Source organism: Cebus imitator, unplaced genomic scaffold (assembly GCF_001604975.1).
Source record: "Cebus imitator isolate Cc_AM_T3 unplaced genomic scaffold, Cebus_imitator-1.0 Scaffold122, whole genome shotgun sequence".
NCBI lineage: Eukaryota > Metazoa > Chordata > Mammalia > Primates > Cebidae > Cebus > Cebus imitator.
This window is the reverse complement of record NW_016107437.1, coordinates 2,068,479-2,079,304: the sequence shown is the minus strand read 5'-3', so window position 1 is coordinate 2,079,304 and position 10,826 is coordinate 2,068,479. Positions and strand designations below refer to the sequence as shown.

Here is a 10,826-nt window from a genome sequence, read left to right as displayed (position 1 = left end):
TTTTTTTTTTTTGAGACAGAGTCTCACTCTGTTGCCCAGGCTGGCAGGCTGGAGTGCAGTGGCACGATCTCAGCTTACTGCAACCTCTGCCTTCCTGGGTTCAAGCGATTCTCCTGCCTCAGCCTCCTGAGTAGCTGGGACTAGAGGCGCACGCCACCACACCTGGCTAATTTTTGTATTTTTTAGTAGCCATATTGGCCAGGCTGGTCTCAAAATCCAGACCTCATGATCCACCCACCTTGGCCTCCAAAGTGCTGAGATTACAGGTGTGAGCCACTGCGCGCAGTCAAGAGTTTGATTTTTATAAAACTGAGCCAGGTCCTGTTGTAAGAACTTTGTAGGAAGTATCCCATATACCCCACAGACTCTGAAAAAACTCTGTTCTACACAGGTGAGGAAACTGAAGCTAACGAAGCTAGGTGGATTGACCACAGACTCTCAGTAGCTTCTATGAGGTTTTGCCTCTACATCTAATATGGTTTGGCTGTGTCCCCACCCAAATCTCATCTTGAATTGTACTTCCCATAATCCCCACATATCGTGGGAAGGACCCTGTGGTAGGTAATTGAGTCATGGGAGCTGATACCCCCATGCTGTTCCTGTGATAGTGAGTTCTCACGAGATTTGATGGTTTTATAGGGGGCTTTTGCCCTTTTGCTCAGCACTTCTCCTTCCTGCTGCCATGTAAAGGACATGTTTGCTTCCCCTTCTGCCATGATTCTAAGTTTCCTGAGGCCTCCCCAGCCCTGCAGAACTGTGAGTCAATTAAACCTCTTTCCTTTATAAATTACCCAGTCGTGGGAAGTTCTTTATAACAGCGTGAGAACAGACTAATACAACACCTCAACCCTGACCTATAAAGTAACCAGGCGCCTGGGCTGAGAAGGGAGCAGGAACATTAACCAAGAGAGAATCCAACCTGTTCATGCCTGTTGGGTCCTCACTGACCTTCCCCCAAGGCACCTTAAGGCCAGAGAAGTGATGGGGAAGGGAGAGAGGGTGAAGGCAGAAGCTCCCAGGCTTCTTGTGTGGGCCTGAGAATTCCTCCTACATTCCCTTGGCCTCCAGATTCCCTGCCCCCCACAAGCCCAACACCATGTTGCCGGCAGAGCGATCTTTTCAAAACACAAGTCTGAGCACATCAGCACCGGGTTTATAACACCTTGATGGTGTAATCCACACATTTGAAATGTGAGCATTCCTGGCAGAGGGAACTGCACATGGAGATCCCAGACAGGGGAGAGGAAGCAAGAAGCATGTAGCAAACTGCCAGTAGTTAAGAATGGCTGGGACGCAGAGTAGAATGGAGGACTGGGGATAGATGTGTCTGGCCCTACACAACCTTATTTCTTATCCCCATTTTACAGGTGATGAAACTGAGGTTCAGGCCCATGATAAGCCTGAAGACACACAGCTAGTGAGTTGTGGAGTCAGAACTTAAACCCAAATCCATCTGACGCCAAACTTCACGTATCTCCATTCACTGTTCGCACTCTCGCCCACTTCGACCCATCAAAGTTACCTCCAGACCTTTGCTTGTGCTGTTCTCTGACTGACATGCCTTCCCCTCAATTGCTCTCAGCTGAAACCTGGCACAGTCATCACGTAAAGAAGGACATGTTTGCTTCCCCTTCTGCCATGATTCTAAGTTTCCTGAGGCCTCCCCAGCCCTGCAGAACTACCTCTTTCCTTTATAAATTACCCAGTCTTGGGAAGTTCTTTTTAACAGCGTGAGAACAGACTAATACAACACCTCAACCCTCACCTATAAAGTAACTAGGTGCCTGGGCTGAGAAGGGAGCAGGAACATCATCAAGTGCCTGCTCACCAGCGAGACCTCTTCTATTCAGGGAGACTTTCTTGAGCCCCGCCCCTGGAATTAACCTCTTCCTTCCAGACCAGTTTGCTGGTGCCCCTAATCCACAGTTTCCCAACCTCAGTTCTGATATTTGGGGCTGGATAATCTTTGTTGGGCCTGTCGTGTGCACTGCAGGATGTTGGGCAGTATCCCTGCTCTCCACCCGCTAGAGGCCATGGCACCCTCCTCAAGTTGCAACAAGCAAAATATGTCTTCAGACACTGCCACTGTCCCCTAGGGTGCTCAGTCACCTCTATGGAGAACCAGTGTCCTAAGCTACAATACTCACTGATAAATAGTTGAGTCTGTGTCTATCTTACCAGTAAAGCCTGGGGTCTCAAACTAAGTTGTCAGCAGCAGACAGACAGGTAACCCCAGTGTAGCAGGGACAAACTGGCCTTCTGATGTCCCAGCAAAAGGGGTCCATCACAGTCAGCCAATGATTGTCATGTAGGACTGTGGGCCCGCTGTTGCTAGATCTGATTTTTTAAGACATTTTCTTTTTGTGTTTGTTTTTGTTTTAGACAGTCTCACTCTGTCGCCCAGGCTGGAATGCGATGGTATGATCTCGGCTCACTGCAACTTCCACCTCCCAGGTTTAAATGATTCTCCTGCCTCAGGCTTCCAAGTAGCTGGGACTACAGGTGCCGGCCACCAAGCCCGGAGAATTTTTCGTATTTTTAGTAGAAATGGGGTTTCCACTGTGTTGGCCAGGCTGGTCTCGAACTCCTGACTTCAGATGATCCACCCTCCTCGGCCTCCCAAAGTGCTGGGATTACAGGTGTGAGCCACCGTGCCTGGCTCAAAACATTTCCATGTATAATCTCCATGTTTAAAAAAAAATCCTGGCAAGGAATTCAATTCTAAAACAAAGGAACAAAAAACCATGTGCCCCTGAAAGTCATGTGTGGAATGACTCTCACATGTGATCTGCCAATCTGCAAACTCTCTAGAATGTGAGCTGTGCTCCAGGCACCAAGGCAGCCTGCGTGTTCACTAATTACGCAGCTCCTTAAATCTCCTACAAAATACCCAAGGGGCTATGGTGTTTCACCAGCTCCAGGAGTTGCAAAATCGGCATCTTAAATTACAGTCATGAGCAGACAACTGGGGTCTGTTGACACATGTTGGGTGAGCCTCCCTTCCAGGGAAGATTATCCCCCATCACCCACACTACAATCCGTCACCCTCATGCTAAGGCCTGAAAGCAACCCGCTGTGCCAGCCTCCCCAAGCCCCAGCTTCCCGGTGAGATCAAAGATCCTTGGAAGGGGGTTTCCTGCCACCTGCACCAGTGAGGACAAAGGTAATATGGGAGGAACCGTAGGCCCTGGCTTTCCTCTCAACCTGCCTGTTCACCAGTTCCCAGGCCTATCAGGCCAAAATGCTTCTGGCTTCCAGAAACAAAGAACCCTACTGCCCTACAAAAAATGGGTTGTTCTGGGCCGGGCACAGTGGCTCACACCTGTAATCCCAGCACTTTGGGAGGCCGAGCCCTTACTATGTGCCAAGCACCATGCCAAGTATGTCATGTGCAGAGACTCAGTTGTTCCTCATGACAACCCTAAGAAGTAGATACTTTTTTTCTTAAGCGCAATTTAGAGATGAGGACATTGAGGCTTGGACAGATGATGTGACCTGCCCCAGACCACATAGCTAGGAGGTAGAGCCAGGGACCAATCCACATGCTGGGAACACTTACAAAGTCTTCCTCTCAGGTTGTCTCTCAGTAATCAGGACAGTGACTCTTAACATGAGGTCTTACTCCCTCTCCAGGATTGGCACCAGGGAAGAATTCCCTGGGGAATTTTTTTTTTTTTTGTGAAATACAGGTTTTATGAAAATACACAGACACGTATTTTAGTTTTTTGTTGTTGTTGTTGTTGTTTTCAGATGAAATTTCACTCTGTTGCCAAGGCTGGAGTGCAGTGGCGTTATCTTAGCTCACTGCAATCTCTGCCTCCTGGGTTCAAGCGATTCTCCTGCCTCAGCCTCCCAAGTAGCTGGGATTACAGGCATGTACCACCACACCTAGCTAATTTTTATATTTTTAGTGGAGTCGAGGTTTTACTCCATTGGCCAGGCTGGTCTTGAACTTCTGACCTCATGATCCGCCCACCTCAGCCTCCCAAAGTGCTGGGATTACAAGCGTGAGCCACTGTGCCCGGCCTCAGACACACATTTTGAACTGTAGTTAATGAAATGCCTGCCAAAGTATGCAAAGAGGCAGTGGATGGAATTTCTGCAACATACTTTGAAATGCAACAAGAAGTAAAATAAATCAGGTGGATGGATGGGTGGACAGAGGGAAGGGCACGTGGCTAGAGCTGAGAGGTGACTAGAGTCAGCTGTTCACTGTGGAATCCGCATGGGGGGTGCATGGTGTTCACTGCACAGTTGTTTCAATAACGCATCATCTGGGGACAGCTATAGGCTCCAGGGTGCAGCACAGCCTTCCTGCACTGGACTGTCTTCCTGCACCCTAGAATGATTCTGGGACACAGATCCCTCCCACTCAGTGACAAGCAAACTTCCTCTTCCCTCACTCACAGAATATCACCAGGTCACTGTGAAAGCTGATGCTGCTTGGTCTCTGATGCCCTTTTTTCTCCACTTCATGCAGGCCCAAGGCTGGCCTCAGGGGAGCGTGGGTAGAATAGGGTGAAGTCACACCTCACTGCCTGATGACTGACACTCCCGGGCCCTGTGCACCGATGGTGATGTCTGCAGCCCACAGCAGACTGCTATAGTGTGAATAGAATGTTTGTGCCCTCTCCCCCCAAATTCATATATTCCACTGTATATGGGTTAACAATAAATATAATTTATTGTATATTCTCAAAAAACTAGAAAAGGCCAGGTGTGGTGGCTCACGCCTGTCATCCAACACCTTGGGAGGCTGAGGTGGGCGGGTGGCTAACCTCAGAAGTTTGAGATCAACCTAGGCAACATGGAGAAATCCTGTCTCTACAAAAAAAATGTGTATATATATTAGGTATGGTGGTGCATGCCTACAGCCCCCAGCTACTTCAGAGGCTGAGGTGGGAGGATCGCTTGAGCTCAGGAGGTGAAGGTTTCAGTCAGCTGAGATTGTGCCACTGCATCCCAGCCTGGGTGACAAAGTGAGACCCCATCTCAAAAAAACAAAAACAATAACAAAACACTTTATAAGAGATGATTTTCAATGATTATAACACAAAGAATTGATAAGTGTTTGAAATGGATATGCTAATTATCCTGATTTGATCATTACATGTTGTATGCATGTACTGAAATATCACTCTGTATCGCCTACATATGTACAATTATTACATCAACCAAAAATAAAAGGGAAAAAATGTAAAAAGAAAATATTTAAAAGGAAAGAAAAAGAAAATTCCCAATGTGAAGGTGTCAGGAGGTGGGTCTTTTGGGATGTGGTTAGGTCTCATGAGCAAGGGTGGAGCCCTCCCTCATGAAAGGGATTAGTGTCCTTATAAAAAGGGTCCCCAGAGAGCTCTTTTGCCCCTTCCACCTTGTGAGGGCACAGCCAGAATTTGAGTCCTCACCAGACACTGAATCTCCCAGTGCCTCAATCTTGGACTTCCCCACCTCCAGAACTGTGAGCAGCCTGAGCACACTGGCTCACACCTGTAACCCCAGCACTTTGGGAGACTGAGGTGGGAGGATCACATCAACCCAGGAGGTGGAGGCTGCAGTGAGCCATGACTGCACCATTGCACTCCAGCGTAGGCGACAGAGCAAGACCCCATCTAAAAAAAAAAAAAAAATTATGAGCAATGCATTTCTGTTGTTTGTGAGTTACCTAGTCTGCAGTACTTTAACAGCCTAATCTGACTAACATACATGTCCAGCTCTCTGGAGGAGTCAGTCCTTAAGCACAACCTCCATCTTAAATATAATAATAACAGTAACTGCTACAGGCCAAGCACGCTGCCAGCTGCTATGACTTAGTCCAGCTCATTTCCACAAGCCCCTGCCAGAGATCCACTTCTGCCCTCCCTTTATAGGAGAAAAATGACCTGAGGCTCAAAAGGCACCAAGTTTACAATAATCAAACCTGTGTGGTACTGACATAGGAGCAGACATACAGAGATCCAGAGGGTAGAATGAGTGTCCAGAAATAAACCCATACATCTATTTCCAATGGCCCTTCCTTTCTTCCTTCCTCTTTTTTTTTTTTTTGTTTTAACAAAGTCTCGCTCTGTCACCCAGGCTGGAGTGCAGTGGTATGATCTCGGCTCACTGCAACCTCTGTCTCCCAGGTTCAGCCTCCTGAGTAGCTGGGACTATAGGCATGTACCACAACGTCCAGCTAATTTTTGTATTTTTAGTAGAGACAGGGTTTCACCAGGTTAGCCAGGCTAGTCTTGAACACCTGATGCCGGCTGATCTGCCTGCCTTGGCCTCCCAAAGTGTGGGATTACAGGCATGGGCCATTGCGCCTGGCCCCCAATGGCTTTTCAACAAGGGCCAATAAGATCATTCCATGGGAGAAGAATCATTTAATAGATAATGCCAGAACTATAAGAAAAAGAAGAAAGTTTGAGGCCAGGCACGGTAGCTCACGCCTGTAATCCCAGCACTTTGGGTGGCCGAGGTGGGTGGATCATGAGGTCAGGAGTTCAAGACCAGCCTGGCCAAAATGGTGAAATCCCATTTCTACAAAATATACAAAAAGTTAGCTGGGCATGGTGGCAGGTGCCTGTAATCCCAGCTACTTGGATGCCTGAGGCAGAGAACTGCTTAAACCCGGGAGGTGGAGGTTGCAGTGAGCCGAGATCCTGCCACTGAACTCCAGCCTGGGTGACAGAGCAGGACTCCATCTCAAAAAAAAAAAAGAAAAGAAAATTTGACCCCTCTCTTACATATGGAATGGATCAAAGGCCAAAATGTAAGAGCTAAAGCTATAAAACTCTTAAAACAGAAGGGTACATTTTTACAACCTTGGGTTTGACAACGGATCTTTAGAGATGACAGCAAAAGCACAAGCAATAAAAGAAGAAAACAAACTGGACTTTACAAAAAGTAAAAACTTTGTGCATCAAAGGACATTATCCAAAACTACGTAGTTTACAGAATGGGAAAAAATATTTGCAAGTCATATATCTGATAAAAGTCTACTATCGCCGGGCGCGGTGGCTCACGCCTGTAATCCCAGCACTTCGGGAGACCGAGGCGGGTGGATCACGAGGTCAAGAGATCGAGACCATCCTGGTCAACATGGTGAAACCCCGTCTCTACTAAAACTACAAAATAATTAGCTGGGCATGGTGGCGCGTGCCTGTAATCCCAGCTACTCAGGAGGCTGAGGCAGGAGAATTGCCTGAACCCAGGAGGCGGAGGTTGCGGTGAGCCGAGATCGCGCCATTGCACTCCAGCCTGGGTAACAAGAGTGAAACTCCGTCTACAAAAAAAAAAAAAAAAAGTTACCTTGTTTTAAGACAGTCTCACTCTGTTGCCCAAGCTGGAGTATAGTTGCATGATCATGGTTCACTATAGCCTCAACCTCCTGGGCTCAGGTAATCCTCCTGCCTCAGCCTCCTGAGTAGCAGGGACTACAGGTGCACACCACCACACCTGGCTAATTTTTAAATTCTTTGTAAACATGGGGTCATCACTGTGCTGCCCAGGCTGGTCTCAAACTCTGGGGCTCAAGCGATCCTCCCTCCTTGTTCTCCCAAAGCACTGGGATTACAGGTTTGAGTTACTGCACCCGGCCAAAGTTAGCTTTAATTCAGCACTTACTGTGTGCCTGGCACTGTTGTAAGTGTTTGCATACATTACCTCATTTAAGCCTCCTGATCACCCTGTACAATAGACATAATGATTGTACCCATTTTACAGATGAAGAAACTGAGATTCAGAGAGGTCAAAGAATGTGCTCAAAATCACACAGCTTGTGCAAGGAAGAAACTGATGCGAAACTCCGGCAGGCTGGCTCCAGAGCTTGTGTTCCTAATGTACTAGGAATGTGTTCTCACTCATTCATTCAGTCATTCAACAAACACTGGCCACAGGAATCAAGGTGGAGGTACATGGGGCTGGCAAGTCAGGAGCTCTGGGACCAACTGTTTCTCTGCCACTGTCTGGCTCAGTGGCCTTGGGCAAGGCTCTGTCCCTTTCTGAGCCTCACTTTCCCCTTCTGTGGAATAAAGGGACTGCAGCATCCTAACTCATGCTTTTTTCTACAGAGAGGACCTCTGTCTACTACCAGACTTGGTGATGAATTCCCCAAGAGTCCAATCTCTGGCCCCAGAAAGGGGGTTCAAGGAAATCCTCACACCCCACCTCCTGCAACAGCACTGGCCGACAGCTCCCCTGCTGCAGGTGAAAACATGGCGACAGATACGGATGAAACAAAATCCAACCCAAAAGCAAAAGGCAACATTTATTGAGCACATACTCTGTGCCTTATTTATCTCATTTCATCCTCACAATAATCAATGGAATGGGCACTTTTCTTATACCCATTTTACAGAAGTGGGAGATTGAGATCCACAGAGGTTTAACTTTCCCAGGTCAAACAGTCCAGAATCACATCTGCTCACATACAACCCAGCGTTCCCACTCCTGGGTGTCTCACCTAGGGAAATAAAAACTTAGATTCAAGGCTGGGTATGGCATCTCACACCTGCAGTACTAACACTTTGGGAGGCCTAGTTGGGAGGATCACTTAACCCCTGAGGTCAAGGCTGCAGTGGGCTATAATCACACTACTGCGCTCCAGCCTGGGCAACCTAGCAAGCTCCTGTGTCAAAAAGAAAAGAAGACTTATATTCACACAAAAACCTCTACGTAAATGTTTAGAGCAGCCTATTCACCATCACCCCAAACTGGAGACAACCCAATTCAACAGAGGCATTTAATAAGCTATGGTACATCCACACCACAAACTACTACTCAGCAACGAAAAGGCGTGGACTACTGATACAACCAGCAACTTGGATGAATCGCAAGTACTTTGTGTTGGGCAAAAAAAGCCAGACCCAAAAGTTCACATCTGCAGGAATCCAGTCATCTGACACTTGGGCAGAGCTAAAACTCTAGGGACAGAAAACAGACCAGTGGTTGCCAGGGGCTGGGAGCAGGGAAGGGGACAACCATAAAACAGGAGGAAGAGGGAAGTTTTGGGGGGATAAAATTATTTTGTGTACTGATTTTGGTGGTGGTTAGACACTCTCAGCTGTGCTAAAATGCATAGAATGGGGCCAGACATGGTAGCTCACGCCTGTAAACGCAGCACTTTGGGAGCCTGAAGTAGGTGCATCACTGAGGTCAGGAGTTCAAGATCAGCCTGACCAACATGGCAAAACCCTGTCTCTACCAAAAAATACAAAAATTAGCCAGGCATGGTGGTGGGCACGTGTAGTCCCAGCTGGGAGGCTAAAGTGGGAGAATGAATTAAGCCGGGAGGCGGAGGTTGCAATAAGCTGAGACCGTGCCACTGCACTCCAGCCTGGTCAACAGAGCAAGACGCTGTCTCAAAAAACGAAAAAAAAAGTTATATAGAATGGCACATACATATCCAGAACAGAATCCCAGCTCCATGCAAATGACAACTTGTCACAGGTGGTGGCCCAGCTGGAAAACACTTTTTTCCTCTTCCGGGACTTTAGCTAAGAAAGCCCAGTGGTACCTAAGTTAACTATCACGGAGAAGAGGAAGTGGAGAGTGACTGGTTAATGGATACAGAGTTTCCTTTCCTTGGGGGATGATGAAAACGTTTTACAACTAAAGAGAGGTGGCCGTTGCACAACACTGTAAATTTACTAAACATCACTGAATTGTTCATTTCAAATTAGTTAATTTTATGTTACGTGAATTTCACTTCCATTTATTAAAAATGGTTCCAGATCCAGCGCAGTGGCTCACACCTATGATCCCAACATTTTGGGAGGCCAAGACAGGAGGATTGCTTGAGCCCAGGAGTTCAAAACCTGCCTGGGTAACACAGGGAGATCCCTGTCTCTACAAACAGTTAAAAAATTAGCCAGGCATGGCGGTGTGTGCCTGTAGTCCCAGCTACTCGGGAGGCTGCGGTGGAGCGCTTGAGCCTCGGAAGTTGAGGCTGCAGTGAGCCGTGGTCAAGCCTTTGCACTGCAGCTTGGATGACATAACAAGACCCTGTCTCTAAAAAAAAAAAGTCAATAAAAAAGGTTCGAACTTCCCCCCCACAGCCCGCACAAAAAAAGTATCCAGAAATCAACCGACCTCCAAAACTCCAGTTCTTTCTACCGGAGATGGAGAAAATGGGTTAAATATCACCCATCCCTTTCTCTCCAGGGAATTCCTCAGAGATTTCTTTCCCTCTGAGCAGTGTGACTTTATTTACACAAAAACTCTTCCAGGGAATAAACAAGAAACTCAAGCTAGTATATTGTTGTACCCTTTTTTTCAAAATAACCGCAATTCTGTGAAAGTGGAACTGTTCTAGAAAATCGAGACCACGCATCACTCCACGTGTTTGCACAGAAAGAAACAAACCTTCCGAGAAGTGCGCTGAATCTGAACACCCGATTTCATGGGGAAGGAAGGAAAGCAGGGGACATGAGACATTGAAATGCATCCCCCAGGGCAGCAGGGGCACTTTTCTGAGTGACTTTGGGACAGGGTTAGGTGCGGAGGCAGGGTATGGACAAAATGAACACCTGCCAAAGCTCCAAAGCAGTTTTTCTAACCCAGAATGCCCTGACCACCAATGAGGGGGAGTTTCCCAATTGTCCTGGGATGAGGTTTTCTAGGGGGCCTAACCCCCATTCGAGGTTCACTGAAGCATATAGCGTCCTTGCACTGGAGATCGCTTCTGAGGGACTCGAACCTCAGCCTTGCAAAACAATGACACTTGATTGAATCCAGCTGGGGACAAAGGAAGTGTGAGTCAGCCCAAGAATTTCTTTTAAAAGGCCAGAATGAAGGAGGCCACAGCTGCTGGACTGGCAGACAGAATTTGCATGAGCCTGGGGCTG

General features: G+C 47.5%; 1 protein-coding gene across 1 annotated transcript in view; it reads right to left on the bottom strand.

Moving 5' to 3' along the window:
- The window catches only part of RMI2 (RecQ mediated genome instability 2), a 19,008-nt gene extending 8,625 nt beyond the window's left edge, over window positions 1-10,383 (bottom strand). The window contains 1 exon segment of the mRNA XM_037742505.1: window positions 10,345-10,383. Coding sequence (XP_037598433.1) covers window positions 10,345-10,383 — 39 coding nt within the window.
- Between the last annotated feature and the right edge of the window lie 443 nt (window positions 10,384-10,826).